The sequence below is a fragment of the Lepidochelys kempii genome, chromosome 11 (assembly GCF_965140265.1).
Source record: "Lepidochelys kempii isolate rLepKem1 chromosome 11, rLepKem1.hap2, whole genome shotgun sequence".
NCBI lineage: Eukaryota > Metazoa > Chordata > Testudines > Cheloniidae > Lepidochelys > Lepidochelys kempii.
In genome coordinates this window covers 44098674-44115734 of record NC_133266.1, presented here as the reverse complement: position 1 = coordinate 44115734, position 17061 = coordinate 44098674, and the positions used below count along the sequence as shown (strand labels likewise).

At 41.6% G+C, this 17061-nt stretch overlaps 1 protein-coding gene across 19 annotated transcripts in view; it reads right to left on the bottom strand.

Annotated features, from left to right (window-relative positions):
- The window catches only part of AGPS (alkylglycerone phosphate synthase), a 180230-nt gene that overhangs the window by 68072 nt on the left and 95097 nt on the right, over positions 1–17061 (bottom strand). For all 19 annotated transcript variants that reach the window (XM_073305970.1, XM_073305969.1, XM_073305972.1 and 16 more), the window contains 2 exons: positions 15199–15326; positions 571–622 (listed from right to left, as the gene is read on the bottom strand). In XM_073305970.1, the coding sequence (XP_073162071.1) occupies positions 571–622; positions 15199–15326 (180 nt within the window). The remainder of the gene's footprint in view (positions 1–570; positions 623–15198; positions 15327–17061) is intronic.

Here is a 17061-nt window from a genome sequence, read left to right as displayed (position 1 = left end):
GGACCATGCGGCTTCCCTGCACTATAGTCAGCTCTAGACATTATCATCAATCTCATTTTCATACTCATTGCCCCTTTACTTCCAAAGGGTATCAGTCACCATAAAATAAAAGCACATGTTGATATACTGCATAGAATATGCAACTTGTTCATTTCATTAGTCAATAAGCTTTATGAACTGTTACTGTTACAAGCACTGTACTCTAAAGTTGTCCACTAGCTACAGTAGCTATGTGAAATTTTGTAGGAATTATTTTCAGAACACACACCGATGCATTTCTATAAGGACTCCCAGAAGAAGTCCATCAAAAAGATTTGAACCTAGACTTTTAGCACCAAAGCATAAACTTCTACTGCTTAAGACAAAGGATAAACTCCATTATTTGATAGCAAGGAGTAGGAAGAGTAGCCTACTATAATAGTCACATTTCCTAAAAGGCAAAACGATTCAAACTAGAAATAAGACACAGACAAGCAGTCTGGATTTTAAGCCTGGATATGTCACTTCAGACAAGGCACTCTAAAAATAGAATATAAATACTAATTTTGGACACAATATTTGTGAACTTACCAAACTGAAATTGTGCATTGTCCACAAGGCGAATTGATGCAGGAGCACACCTCTAAAAAAGAAAAAAAAAAATCAATTTGTAAATAAAATTGTGCTGAAGTGGTTTAAACTATGAGAGTCATGTTTTCATATAAAAAACCCAGCATATATAAAAGGCGTTAGTACCCTATTTCTATTTCCTTTATCTTCAGCATATATTCACTGCAAGGATAGATATTAATGTGTACATTTGACAAATTCATAAATCTCAGATTTAATGTACATTAACTCTTCAGCATCAGGCCAAAATCTGGCTTTAGGCTTAATTGTGTTTATAAACAAACACGCATACATTAACATAGCCCAAAGAAATCCAGCATTATTTTAAGGTAATGTCCTGTGCTATAAACAAAGAACCCTCTGCAGAGAATTCCAAATGGAACTAATCTGCACTGGCAGGGACATATACAGGGCTGAGCTTTTCTAGTCTTAAAAATATGGTTATACTCCTTATGCTTGAGCTTTGCTCTGGAATGTTTTTCAATAGCTGTGGCTATAGAGGGCACGTGAAGACACACTGTATACTAGTTTAAAAGGGAAATTCAGGGTGAATAGTTTCTGCCCTATCCTTCTTCTCCTGAAGAGTGTTTTGTGAATTCTTAGAGGATCAACTCAAGCTAGTATCTGGCTCAACATATTTATTACACGTTTTAAGGGGAAAACGTATTTACCTGTATAGTAACTGTTGTTCAAGAGGTGATGCAGACATATATTCCACATAGGTGTGTGTGCACCCAGCGCACCAAAGCCAGAGAACTTTGTCTAGCAGTACTCATAGGGGCAGCATTCATGCCCTGTGGCCCTAACCCCTCCCTGGCTATATAAGGGCAACACCGCCCTGATCCCCCTCACTTTCTTTGCATTAAACGTCAAGAGCTACAGACTCTGAGGCAAAGGGGATGGAGGGTGGGTTGTGGAATACATATCTGCATTGCATCTTGAAGACCAATAGATGGAATAAGGGTAAGTAACTGTTTTTAATTTGAGTAGATTCAGCCCTGTATTCCATGTAGGTGACTCAAGCTGTACTCTCAGGAGGTGGAATTCAGAGAGTGTATTTAAACAAGGACTGCAGGATTGCCTTCCCAAAGTTTGCATCTGATCTGGATGCAGTAGTAATGGCATAGTGGTTGAAAACAAATGTACCTAGGACCAAGTGGCAGCCCTGCAAATGTCCAATATAGGAACATCTTTTAGAAATGTGATCAACACTGCCAGGGCCCTCGCAGAATGAGCTTGCACCCACTGATTAGGTGCAGTCTGGATGCTACTTTGTATGCGGTCATGATATTGGAAGTTATCCACCTCGAGATTGTCTGAAGAGGCTGCTTGCCCTTTCATTTTTTCTGCATCTGAAACAGATGAGATGAAGAACAGGAAGATTGAGCCCCACCTAGGTAAAAAGCCAAACATCGCTTGACATCCAACATGTGAGGATGCTACTCATCTGGGGTTGAATGTGGCTTAAGAACAAACACCAACAGATACATAACTTGGTTCAAATGAAACTGAGATGCCACTTTAGATAAAAACTTAGGGTGAGACTGCACGGTTACTTTGTCTTTGGAAGAGTGTGTGTAAGGAGGCTTTGCCATCAAAGCCTGCAACTTACACACACACTCCTTGCATGTTATTGCCACAAGGAGAGCAATTTTCTGACACAGAAGGGAGAAAAGTTGCCAGAAGCTCAAATGGATGTCTGATAAGAACTGCTCAGACCATATTAAGAACCCACAAGGGAACCAGTTCTTCCACCAGTGGTAGAGAAGAGTAACTCCTTTCCAGAGCCTCACTACCACAGAGCTCGGAAACACGGATGGACGGACGGATGGAATGCCAAAATTACCACCAGGTGCACTCTCAACTGAGTGCAGGACCAGAAGACTGTAGGTGTAACAGACAACCCATGACATCCTGGATACAAGTGATCGCTGGTTGAATTCTTTGGCCTAAAGACCACATTGAGAAACACTTCCATTTGGTCAAATAGGCTGCTCTAGAGGAGGGCTTTCTACTATTAAGAAAGATTTGCCGGACCACCTCCAAACATTGTTCTTCCTCCTCGTCCTCCAACCATGCAGCATCCACTCTATGAGATGCAGGGGAGCTGAGCACTGGATGCAAAATCTGACCATGATGCAGAGTCATGAGCTTGGGATGAAGAAGGAGAGATATGGGAAGACAAATCAACAATGCAAGAACGTCAAAGGACCAACGCGGTCTTGGCCACATTGGAGCAAAGAGAATGAGTGTGGCACAATCCCATTTCAGCTTGAGAATGACATGTCAGATGATTGCAATTGGAACAAAGGCATGCAAGAGTGCTGATTCGCAGCTCCGGTGAGAAGCATTGTCAGGGAGCCCAGATTGAGACACCTTCGAGAGCAAAACAGACAGCACTTCTTCTGTCTCCTGTGGCAAACAGGTCTATCATTAAAATGCTCCACACCACAAAGACGGACCAAATGATACCGGGCTTTAGAGACCATTCATGATTTGGGGAGAAATTTCTGCTGAGGTGATCCACCAGATGATTCTGGATCCCTTGTAGGAGATTGGCCAGAGGGGTAACACTTTCCCCAATGCAAACCTTCCAAAGTCGGATTACCTCACGACACTGAATATTGGAGTATGCGCCCTATCTGTTCCCATAATACATCAGTGGTATTTTCATTAAGGATGTGCACTGCTGAGTCCCTGATAAGATATGGAAAGGCCTTACTGGCATTGTAGATGGCATGGAACTCCAGGATACTGATATGCAAAAAAACTTCCAGTTCCAACCACAGGTCTTGAACTTTTAGTGAGCCCAGGTGTGCTCTGTAACCTATTAAGGAGGCATTGGTGACAATAGTCCTGGTTGGTGGGGACTAAGCAAAGCGAACACCCTGACACACATTGCCCTGAAACCATCCACCACCGTAAGTAGTCCTGGACTGGCAGAGGAAAGAGGACCAGTCTGTCCAAGGGATAACGATCTGAGACCAACTTCAGCCACTTGGGAAGAGGACAAAGGCACAACCTGGCAAACTAGAGTACCTTTGTGCATGCAGCCATATGGCCTATCAACCTCAGGCATACTCAGGCTGTGGTTGAGGGCTGAGACTGTAGTTCCAAACATAGGTGGCAAATTGCATGCAATTGGTCAGTCAGCAGAAACATTCTCAAACTTGTACAGTCTATTAGGGCCCCAATGAACTCAGTTCTTTGAGTTGGGACCACTGTTTAGGATAAGACGTAGACAAGTCAAAAGCATAGTGTGAACTGAACATGAAAGAAGTCTGCTTCTCTGGACTTCCCCTCAGTAACCACTCATGAGAAGATATGAATTCCCCTCTTCCTGAGGTATGCTGTCACTACAATCATGCATATGTTAAAAACTCAGGGAGCAGAAGACAGACTAAGAGGAAGCATGGTGTATTGATAGTGCCAGTCCGTCACAACAAACTGGAGAAAACGTCTGTGGCTTGGGAGAATTGCGATGTAGAAATAAGTGCCCTGAAGATCCAGGGCAGCAAACCGGTCTGCAAACCTCTGACATCTGGCGCTGGCCATTGTTGGAAGCCTGAATACTGGACTAGATGGACCATTGGTCTGACCCAGTATGGCCATTCTTATGTGATTTCATGAGGGGAGGTCAGTTCATAGGGTGACCATCTGGAATCCCCTGAATCTGGTGTATTTGTTGAGGTTGTGCCCGCCCTTCGATTTGGGAACCAAGAAATACTGGGAATAGAATCCCTGTCCCCAATGCTGCAGGAAAACTTCCTCTACAGCCCCCAGAGCCATTAGAGACTGAACTTGCTAGAGGAGCAGCGTCTAGTTAGAGGTGTCCCTGAAGAGGGACAGGGTACAGGAGTGGGGAGGAGGGATGGAGAGAACTGTATGACATAACTCAATCTGACGGTGCTTAGGATCCAGCTGTCCATAGTAATTGAGTCCTAAACACTGTAAAAATGAGCCAACCTGTAGCCAAACAGGGATGGAGAGGTCACCACCAGTTCACTACCCTGGACACACAAGTCAAGATGGATACTTGCTGGATGCTGATGGAGGAGGAGCTGGCTGGCTAAAATCTGGAACCAGAGGTCCTTCGTCTCGGGGATCTATGCCCCTTTCTGGGGTAGTGCCGCTGCCTTACAAGAGGCTGCCTGAAGAAATGCTGCGAGTGGCATTGCCATTGTTACAGCTGACTGCTATAGCAGTGTCTCTAAAGCCAGAGTATAAACTCCCAAGGAACACAAAATAGCTTGGGAATTATTAAAAAAAAAAAAAAAAAATCCAAGGTTTCCTTTGTCTTTTCCAAAAACAATACCCAACCATAAGGTAAGTCCTCAATAGTCTGCTGCACACATTCAGGGTGTAATGCCTGAATTCTGCAGCAGTAAGGCCCTCAGAGTCACCGCTGATGCCATAATTCTGGCCAAAGCAACCACCACAGCCAGAGCCGACTGTAATGTAGTTTTGGTTACCAAACAGCCTTCTGCAATGAACACCTTAAATTCTTCCCTGAAGGCTTCTGGAAATTTGTCTGCAAACTTAGCCATGGCTGCCCAATTAAAGTTGTATTTATAGAGCAATGCCTGTTGGTTTGCAATGTAAATCTGCAGGGAAGAGAAGGTATAAATATTCCTCACCATCAAGTCCTCTTTTTGGGCTCTCTGTCGTTAGGCATAGGTTTTTAAATTCTCTGTCATGCATTGTCACTTGCTGCAGTTACCCCAAGACAGTTAGTGTCCAGGTGGGAGTAGAAACTCTCAAAACCCTGGATGGAGACAAAGTACCACTTCCCCACACACTTAGCCATGGGAGGTAATGAAGTGTGAGTATTCCAGGGGGTCAGGCCTTTCCAGGCTCCAAGAGAAACTCATTTATTGGGAAGGCTACTCTCCCTGGATCTGGTGGTCAGAGAATATCAAGCAGTTTATCCATATTCTCCTGCAGAAATTCAGTCTGGATGTCTAAGTAACAGCCACATGCCTCAGGAGGTCCTGATATGCCTTAAAGTCCTCAGGCACTGAGGGAGAGAAGGAGCCTGGCATGGCAGAGTCATCTGGAGAGGATGAAGAGGCAGTTTGTAGTGCCAACAATGGAGTCTGTTCTTGAACCACAGGATCCAGAGATTTTCCTTAGATCATCATTGCTATGGACATCAGCATCATTCCCACAGTAGGGATTCCCACCAATGCCATATCCTTTTGCCCAGTGGCCTCCTTGGGGTGCTCCTCAATTTTTGAGTTCCTGCTTTTCAACCTGCTCCAGAGCGAGATTATCAGTCCTGTAATTGGCTCTCATTCCCAAACCACCACAGCTATAAGCACCTGCTGAGCCTGTAGCCTCTGACCACTGGGAGCTGAGGAGCCGTCATCACAATTAGATCTCTGGCAGCATCAGAAGTATTCAGGGTGGAGTGTAGCTAACTCCTCCACCTGGCACACCTGCCCAGGGGAGTCACTGAGCGGCAGACTCGACAGTCCCTTCATGGGAACTGAAGTCAATGGCACCGACTCTTGCTTTCTGGGCACTGAGTGCTCCTTCATAGGACGCACTGCTGTTGCACCTTTTGGCTCAGCTGTCTTCAAGACCGGGGAATAATCCCTTTCAGTCTTCCTGTGCCGCTTGTGTGGCACTGGTGAATGAGAGCGGTGCAGGCTGCCTCTGCAATTTGCGGTGCTAGGGAGCACTGATGCAGAGGGTCTCTTAGGTCAGAGTCCTTCCTTGGCATCGTGTCACATACCGAGGCCGGGACACTCCATACGGATGCGCTCAGTGCTGGATCCTGACTGTCCGTGGCAGGCAGAGGACAAAGACAGGATTCCAATCAGGAGTGGTTTCAGACAATCTGTCTCCTTTCTGGTCCTAAGTTGGAAAGCTCTGCAGATCTTGCACCTCTCTGCTTGGTGCACTTCCCCCAGACACTTCAGACACATGTTGTGGGGGGTCGCCAGTTGGCATAGGCCAGCTGTAGGTTCCGCAGGGTTTAAACCTGTTGCTCAGAGGCATGCCCTGGAACCCAAGGGGAAGGTAAGGAGATTGGGGAAAAACCCCGCTCCCTAAACCTTATCAGCTATATACACAATATACACTAAACTAACTAACTAAGACTTAAACTACAAATACAACTAGAAAGAATGCTAAAGGAAGCATTTGCTAGGCAACGACCACAGTTCCAATGACAGTCACTGGCGGTAAGAAGGAACTGAGGAGGAGAAGTGTCAGCAGGGGCATACATCCAGTGCCGTGAAGGTGCCACTCCAGGGGGCTCCACAGCCAACCTGACGGGAGCTGCTACAGAACATTGATGACTGTGCACATGGCGCGCACACACCTAATCAGAATCGATATGAGCAATCACACGAAGAAGAAACAGTTTATTATTTTTCAAGTGCACAGAAGTGTGCTAGGTACCTAAAAAAACATTTTAAAAGTGACACACAGGGACTTGCAGTTTCACTCTATATTAGAGATTTTACTTTGTACATGGAAAGTAAATCAGTTTACTCACAGTCAGATCCAAATAGATATATAATTGTATTTCACTCACAATACAGTACAACCTGTGTAAAGCACTTAGTAGATTCCAAGGCCAGAAAGAACCATTGTGGTAATCTAGTTGGACTTTCTGTATAATGTAGGTCATAGACGTTCCCCCAAAATACTTCCTAAAGTGATTCTTTTTGATAAACATCTACCCTTGATTAAACAAGTCAGTGATGGAGAATTGCCCTTGGTAAATTGTTCCTATAGTTAATTACCCTCCCTCTTAAAAATTTGTGTCTTTATTTCCAGTCTGAATTTTTGTAGTTTCAACCAACAGGCATTGGATCGTGTTTTACTTTTCTACGCTAGACTGAAGAGCCAAATATAAAATATTTGTTCCCCATGTAAGTACAGACTAATCAAATCACCCCTTAACCTTCTGTTTATCAAGCTAAATACATTGAGCTCTTTCAGTCAATTTCTAAGGCATGTTTTCAATTCTTTAATCATTCTCATGACATCTCTGAACCTTCTCCAATTTTTTTTTGTATTTATTATTTAATTTTTCCTAAATACAACAAATATACCAAAATACCAGATACATCATAATACACTACGTAAACAAACAGTGAAGATAAAAGGAGTGGAGTGGAAGTGACATATATATCTTCGGGTCTCCATTAATCATAGACATCTAAGAAGTCAGCACAAACTGCTTTGCATTTTTTGGGCATTCCCTTTCTGCGACATGCCAGTCATTCGTTAGCTGTGAGGTCAGCCTTATATCACTGACCCAGACATCAATATTTGGTGAGGACTGACTTTTCCATTTTTGCAGGTTTAATTTTTTAGCGACCAAAGCTGCTCATACGAGCCACACTGCCTTGTTACGAGGTAGTCTCCAGGTATCAGGAATATATCCAAAAATGAAACTTAAGCAGGGGCTGGGGGGTGGGCTCCAACTTAGCATTCAATATCAAATTGGTCCTTTGACTCCCCTCATACCAGAAATTCTTGATACATAAGCACTACCCAAACATGAGCTAATGTAACTCCCTTGGTGATACATTTCCAATAGCAGTCAGCATTTATGAAGACCATTACCATTAGCCTATGTGGGGACCAGTATACTTGAAGTGTATTTTGGTGAATAAGCCGTAGTCTCAGGACTATAGTTGTTTAACATTACATACATTATATTCCATCGGGTCAGAGATAGTTATGTATCCAAATCTCTATTTCAAGCAACTCTGAAATTATCAATCTTTGGCAGAGTTTTTTGGGCCAGAAAATTGTAAAAGGATACTGCTGGCCAAGTAAATCCAGGAAATTGCCTCCAAAATAATAAAAGCTCTGGAGCTCCCAAAGAATCCGATCCAAATACGTTCATAAGGAAACACTTTAATATGAGATATTTCCATGCAGGGCAAACCAAATTGTTGCTGAAGATGTACAAATGGTTTAAATTTATCATTGTCAATTCGCTTCGACAGTCATAATTCCTCTGTCCATCCAATCCCTCCACATCCAGGTTTTGCCACCAAATTTAAGGATACAATTGCTCCATAGGACTGCCTCTACATGGAAGAATGGATGAAGAAGTTAACCAAGTTTGACCAAGCTTGCCTCACAGCTGTTATGTAGGAGCTTTGGAGCCACCAAATCTACAATAATTTGATCCTACAATGCCTGAAAGTGGGAGTGGGTATACCAATTCTTGTTCAATCTGAACCTAAGGTGGGGGTCTCTGTGGTCATGTGGAATAGCCAGAAAGATGCCTGGTTTAACAAAAAGGAGATATGATAATTTTCCAAATCCACCCCAGAGATACAGGGGATCTGTAATTTGCTCAGAGCCAGTCTAGGTTTCTTGCCAGCACCCCAAAGGAATATTTTAAAATGACTGAATTTCTAAAAACATATTTGAGGAACAGAAATAGGCAGACCTGCCAGGACATACAAAATTCTGAGAAGGACATTAATTTTAGTATATTAATTTTACCCCACAAACTGAGGGTTAAACTCTGTCTCCCCAAATTGTTACCCACTTGAGAAATAAGTGGTTCTGTATTTATCTTAGGCATGTTCTGAAAATTTTTGGGAATCAGTGTTCCTAAATATTTCATACAAGAGGATTGCCACTGAAGGTTCCAATTTGAGAAGAAGCTTTCCTGTGCATATTTTTTTTAATGCCTAAGATTTCTGATTTACCCCCAATGAATTATATATCCTGAGATGAGTCCAAACTTATTAATAGTGGCTAAAAGGTCAAGAATAGTATCCCCGTGCTTAGATACAAATACAAGAGCATCACCACAAACAGCATAATTTTGTGCTCTGTTTGGCCCATCCTGATACCATGAATATGTTGATTTGCTCATCTGACAATGACTGAATCTAAAAGAAAAGGAGAAAGGGGGCAGCCCTCCCACATATTTCTACCGCATTTTCATTAGAGAGAGGTAATACCCTTGGTAATTATTCAGTGAATTGGGTTAGAGTATAAAGGATTAATCCAAGCAATAAATTTTTATCAAACCCAAATTTTGCTATGATATGAAAAAGATAGTCCCAGGCTATGCAGGCAAAGGCCTTTTTGGCATCTAAAGAAATGTCAGCTAAGGATTTTTTAGAAGCTCTTGATCTGGCAATAATATCAGTTGACACATTATCTGAGTCATGTCCATTAAGAGGGACGCTTACCTGCTGTGAGTACAATGTCATAGAACTTTGTCTAGTATCACTGCAAGAGCTTTAGCTACAATTAGAGTGACCAGGTGTCTGTTTTTCTTGGGGGGGGGGGGGAGGCAGTGCCCATGGGTGAAAGCAGCACGCAAAGCCGCCTGTCTGCACCTTCGCCTAGGAGCCTGCTGTTGACCGCTTTCGGGGCGCAGCACAGAGTCAGGACAGGCAGGAACCCTGCTTTAGCCTCCTTGCTGTGCCGCAGACGGAGAGGTAAGCCTGTGCCCCAACCCCCTACCCAGAGTCCCCTCCCGCACCCCAACTCCCTGCCCCAGCACAGTGAAAGTGACTGAGGGTTGGAGGAGAGTGAGCCACCAAGGGAGGGGGAATGTAGTGAGTAGGGCCTCAGGAAAGGGACAGGGCTAGGGCGTTCAGTTTTGTACAGTTAGAAAGTTGCCAACCCTAGCTACAATCTTAGCATTACACCTGATTAAAGAAATTGTCCTGTAATTACCACAGTTCAAGTTTTTTCCCAGATTTAGAAATAACTGAAATTACAGCTTCTTGGAGTAGGTGGGAGAGTTTGCTCATTCTTGGCCTCACTGAACATGTTCAATAATCTAGGTGTTAAAGTTTGAGAACTTTTTGTAAAATTCAATTGAGAAATCATCTGAGACAGAAGTCTTTCGGACCTTCATTTCTTTTATAGCCTGAGTCAGGTCCATGATTTTAGAGAGGCACCTAAAAGTTCCTTTGGAGAGTCAGGGATCTGAGGCAGTTTAGAGACAATTCACTAAAAAAAGTTATCTAGGCATCTTTACAGATTTCCTTTTCAGCAAAATATGGTTTTGAATAAAACTGATGAAGTTGTTTATTAATATCTGTGTTGTGTATAATTTATTGCTTCTATTGCAAATTACAGCAATCTTGTTTGTTAGCCTTTTGGTTAAATCTATATGCCAACAGCCTGCGAGCTCTCTTGCCGGATGCCTGGTAGTTTCGTTTCAAAGTGAATAAAGCAATCTCAACCATTTGGGACAGAAGTTTGTTGATTTCATGTCTTAGATTGATAAGTGTTCTCAGTTTCTCTGGGTAGGGGGCAGAAGCAGAGTCTACATCCAAGGCTTTACTTTCCTTCAAAAGGAGGTCAATTCTATGTTCTCTCAATTTCTTTTTAAAGGTGGCATATGAGATGATACAGCTTCTGTTGAAGGCTTAAAAGACTTCCCAAAGCATAGAAGCAGATGAAGCGGTGGGGGTATTTGTTTTTAAAAATAAAAAAAAAAAGTCCTAACTCCTGCTGCACAAAGTTAACAAATGATGTATCCCCACATTTTCTGAGGGCCTAAGAGATATGTAGAGAAACATGGTCAGATATAACAATAGTACCAATGCCACAACAAGTGGTAGAATTGATCAAATCTAGAGACACTAAAAGAAATAATCCAATCTTGAATATGTTGAATGAGCTCCGGGGGGCGGGGGAGGAGGAGTTGCAGGGGAGGTGCCTGCGGATGGGGCAGACGCCTGGCAGCACCTTCATGTAGGAGCCGGAAGGGGGCATGCTGCTTGTTCCGGGAGCTGCTTGAGGTAAGCATCTGCCTGACTAAAAGCTGCCCTCACTGCAACCGCAACACATGCATAATCTTGAAAGAGCAGTATTTTAATTGCTGGTTCTTGCCGTAACAGCTCCTTCTCCTCCCCCTCTGGATTTCTGCAATATAAGCTCCTTAGTGGTAAACTTCAGGAACTTCACACTAATGCTCTAAGCTGACCTTCTGGAGCTGGTTTAGGGACAAGGGCCCAATCTGCCTGTTCTGTATCAAAACAAAAAAACAAACAAAAAATCTACCAGCAGATTCATCAATTCTGTAGTTTAGGGACAAATTCAGAGGATTTACCTTTCTCTATTCCCTCAGGAACATCTACAATCCTGACGTTACATTGTTATGAGTGGCCTTTTAGATGAATTAACATGGTCTTAGAGTCTTGATATGTAACTAATTTGTTCTCGTTCTTCATAAACTAATTTGTTCTCGTTGAAATCCCACTTCAGAAATTCTGTGTTCTGCTTCACTCATTCATCTGGATTTTGCTTGTAGTGCACTCTGAATTTCAGTCATGGTGGTCTGTAGGGTGGAAACTGTAGATTTAATTTCAACAGTATCTGTGGCCACCTGCTGCAGTAAAGCCATCTGCTGCGCTCCATAATGTGCAGGAACCATTCTGTTGAAGGCAGATCTCCTCTGTGTTTTCAGTGCTTTCAGATTTGGAAAGGAAGAAGCAGTGCTAGAGGGCATCTAGGGGGTTTCAGTAGTCGGGTGCTATATTCCTCGACATTGGATGGTGAGGTTTAGGAGACTATGTTTGGGGCTTCCCTGTGGGCTGCTTCAGAGCTCAAGCAACCTGCATCCATTTTGGTCATAGCACTCTCGGATGGCTCTCAACATCCTTCCCGAATGGAGGACACCAGAACTGGACACTGTATTCCAGCAGCAGTTCCACCAGTGCCAAATATAGAAGTAAAATAACTTCTCCACTTCTATGGGAAATTCCCCCTGTTTATACATCCCAGGATCACAATAGCTTTTTTGGCCATAGCATCACAGTGGGAGCTTACATTCAGCTGATTATCCACCATGACTCCCAAATCTTTTTTAGACTCACCGCTTCCCAAGATAGAGTCCTCCATCCTGTAAGTATGGCCTACATTCTTTGTTGCCAAATGTATATATTTAACCTTATTAAAATAATCTGCACTGTTTATCAAGCAATCCAGACTATTCTGAATCAGTGACTTGTCCTCTATGTTATTTACCACCACCACCCCCCAATTTTGGGTCGTCTGCAAACCTTATCAGTGATTATTTTGTTTTCTTCTGGGTCATTGAGTAAAATGTTAAATAGCATAGGATCCAGAACTGATCTCTGTGGAACCCCATTGGAAACACACTTGCTTGATGATGATTCCCTGTTTACTATTATATTTTGAGACCTATCACTTAGCCAGTTTTAATCCATTTAGTGTGTGCCATGTTAATTTTATATCATTTTAGTTTTTCAATCCAAATGCCATGTGGTACCAAGCCAAATGCCTTACAGAGGTCTAAGTATAGTAGGGCAACATTATTCCTTTTATCAACCAAACTTGTCATCTCATCAGAAAATATCACGTTAGTATGACAAGATTTATTTTCCATAAACCCATGTTGATTGGCCATTACACTTCTTGAATTCTTTAAAAAAATCAGGTCTCCTATCAGCCATTCCATTATCTTTCCTGGGATCATTGTCAGGCTGACAAGCTAATAATAATCATCCTGGCACATTAGCTTTCTTCCAGTTTTCTGGAACTTCTCCAGTTCTCCAAGACTTATTAAAAAAAAATCAACATTTACGTCCAGCAAGCTGCTCAGCAGCTATTTTAAAACTCCCGGATACAAGTTATCTGGATCTGCTGATTTAAAAATTCCTAACATTACTACCTTCTGTTTAACATCCTCCAGAGATACTAGTGGAATGCAAAGAGTTATCACCACCATATGATGAGACTCATCTGTTTTTTCCTCCAAATGCGGCACAAAAATATTAACTGAACTTCATTGCCTTTTCTGCATGTTGATTGATAATTCTACAATTTCCATCTAGTAATGGCCCAATACCATTGTCACTAATCTTTTTTTATTCCTAATATATTAAAAATGTATTGTCTTTATCTGTGCTGGTGATAGATTTCTCCTTATTTCCCTTTGCTTCCCTTATAGATTTCTCCTTATTTCCCTTTGCTTCCCTTATCCATTTTCTACAATTCCTAGCTTCGGATTCATTGCTATTAACTTCCCCTTTCTTCCATTTGTATGTGTGTGGTGCTTCAGTAGGGCCAATTTCACACAGCTGAAAACAACTGAGCCAAGTCAGCTGGGAGGAAGCAATTATATCTACATCTACCTGGTCTGACTTTATCCTGCTTGTACATTATAAATGTGATCAACTCATGATCATTACTTGTACCTAAGCTACCATTAATTTTTAGTTCTCTGATCAGTTTCTCTTTAGCTGTTAGGACAAATCTAACTGTGATGGCACCAACACTTTGAGTTAGGAAACTCATCTCTAACATTTAGAAATTTCAAACATGTTTCAGTACGGGAAGCATGAGACCTCCAAATTTAAGTACCCCATGATCTTGCTGGGCTTTTTTCCCAACACATTATAGATAGATGCATAAGAAGGTGGCCATCCTGTTCCCTATTGTGACTGGATGGTCAGTAGCAGACAACTTATACCATATCTTGTGATTTATCTATTAGGACATTGATCCATAAGCATTCAAGATCATTTTCTTCCAAGTTATCAGTGACTTGAAAACAGGTAATGCCATTTTTGAGAGTGTGCCAGGAAACCATAGATCCACACTATAATACTTCTGATCCACTATTATCCATCCATGCTACTTTTCTCACTGCAGATTTATTCTGACATTAAATTGTGCATAAAACAAGATGTAATTGACAGTTCAACACAAGAGAAGAGAAAGTATATCACAAGAAAAAGTTAAAATGGCTATTTCAGAGCTTCACCAAAAATAGTCTGTCATATGTATCTTACGCTATATTTACTGTGCAGCAGTAAGCTAGCTTTAGTGCAGGTTACAGTGAAGGTGATATCAACTCATTTACTATTTTTAAACAGTACTATAATACTTTTTTCTTATATAGTGCTTTTTCTTCGTAATGTATATTTAGAATCCACCCCATGAGAATTATCCATTATTAAGGGGTTTTTTGGAGGAATAATTTTTTTTTTTTTTTTTTGCGCTGCTCCGATAAACATCCTAGGATTGTGAAGACCTTTGTGAAAACTAGCCTGGGAATGTGCATGCTGAACACTACCTTGAGAACTCTCCAGGCCGATACTACCAGCTACAGAACTTTCCAAGGAAAACTGAAACAGTCCCAGGGTAGCTATGGAGGATAAAGACCACTTCAACCTGTAGCACCCCAAATACTGCTAGCTACTGCCCCGCACTTTCTGGTAGACACATCTCTAGCAGATAGAAGAAAACAATTGATTCAGTTACTAAAAAGTGAACTATGGAGAGTTCACGTATCTTCCAAAACAGCACATGAGCGTATCACCATGCTGGCGCATATGAATAGCAAGTGCCACAAATGTGTACAACTCCCTTAGTCTACATAGGAACAACACAAAAATAAGTTTTATAAACTTTGCTAAAATCTGATTTGTAAATTACACTGAGGTTTCTAAGATGTTAAAATTGATACTGTCCCTTTAAGCCCACTTACCAACTACAAAAATATCCAGAGGCAAACCAGAGCATTACTGTGACACCTAATGTTGGAATACAGATACTACATGCATGAAACAAACAAGTGTAATAGAATTCAAAACCAAATTTTCTCCTTACCTGCTTTGCTATTTCTCTTAAACAGGCCACTCCTCGTTCAAAGTTAGGAAATACTACAGAGCCATACTTCTGGTATTCAGGGATTGGTCGGATTTTTATTGTAACTTCTGTAACCACGCCAAGGGTCCCTTTAAAAAGGAAAATGATCATCATTTCAATGTCACAAAAATCTCTTGCTTTCTGACTTAACATATATGATTTTGAGTATTTTCATACTATTCCATAAGTGAGATATCTTAAGAAAATTAAGTCACATTTGTTAAATGTATTTTAAAGCCTGGAGTAGCATTTTTATTGGGTATCATTTCACTAGAAATTTATTTTTTCTTTCTACATAAACCTCCAACTAGAAGTTGACAGTTAAGGCAACATTTCTCAAACCGTGGATCAGATTTTTTTCAGAAAATGATCAAAGCTCAAGATGTCTAAAAACTAATAGTTTTAATGCAGTATTCTGCAAAAGCTCAGCTGGTTTAGACAGGCTCTAAATAGAACTGTCAAGTAAGGAAAACAGGTTGCCATATCCAGCTGTGCAAGATAATGAGGTTTAAAAATGAATATTTTCCCCATTCTACGCAGTGATTTGTAGTGGGGGAGATCAGGGTGGGTTTTTTATTATTAAAAGATTTGGATTAGGAAAATTAGATTAGATTAGATTAAAGACAGTTTGAAAATCCTTTAACATTAGGACTCTAAACAATTTAGGACAGAAAAGATTTCTTCAGGTAACAAGTTAACTAGTTCAAATTACTGAAGTTAACCTGAAGATCATACAAGAGATACTGGAGGTCTGGTAGACTAGTAATGACATAACTTTTCAAGTCTTTAAACTGGTTATGGGGAAGCCATCACAGAGTGTGACTAACTGTTAATGGGGGGTTAGTCAATGTTAGAATGCCATGATAAAATGGCAATATGTGATGCTAAAATCTACTCAGACTAGTGTTGTAAGTATGGTTTTAGTGTCTTCAAACAAATTGAAAAAGTTTAAAAACCATGTAAGTGTATCTGCATCCAATGCACTTGAGTCAGAAACTTGTCAGCACATGTGCCTCAGCTATCTTTGTTCCTGGAGGCAAGGCCATAAAAGGGGTGTAACCACCGCCCCTCTCTCTCCATTTTTTTACACCATCTAATACCTCAAATAGTGGGGGAAGGTGGAATAGTCATGGAATGTATCTGCATACAATACATCACAAAGAACAAAAAAGTTACTGTACAGGTAAGTAACAGTTTTTCCCCTTTGAGTGATTGTGCACATATATATTCCACTGTGACTCACCAACAGTTTCCTTACAGGTGATGGGACTTTTGATTATTTGAAGAGACTGCAGTCAGAAGCACTGCTATACTGACTTGCTGAAGTTGGCACTGTCCCAGGAAGCTTGAGTAAATGCAGAGTGTCTGAAAAAGGTAGGTACTGGCAACTGCACTGTTGGTTTGCAAATGTCAACTATTGGTATGTTACTGATGAAACAAAATAGGTCCTAGTGGGCTGTTATTCTCACAGGAGGAGAAAATTTAGCTAGATTATAGCAGAGCTTAATGCACTCAAATACAGTGAGATATATATTGGGTTTAATGGGTTGCTCTTTAATCCTTTCAGCAAAGGCCATAAAAATTCTAGGAAATGATCTGAAAGACTTTGTGAAGTCCAGGTAAACGGACAGAGCCCTCTCAACATCCAAAGTATGAAGCTCCGCTAAAAAGAGGTTTTGGAAAAATACACCAGAAGGTGAGTTGTCTGAGGTGGAAACAGATACATAAACTTCAAGTGTGGCCTAAGAGAAACCTTGTCTTTGTGAAACATTGGGGGGGGAGAGGGGGGAAGGGTTGGGGGGGGGGGGTTGGCTTACAGTGCCT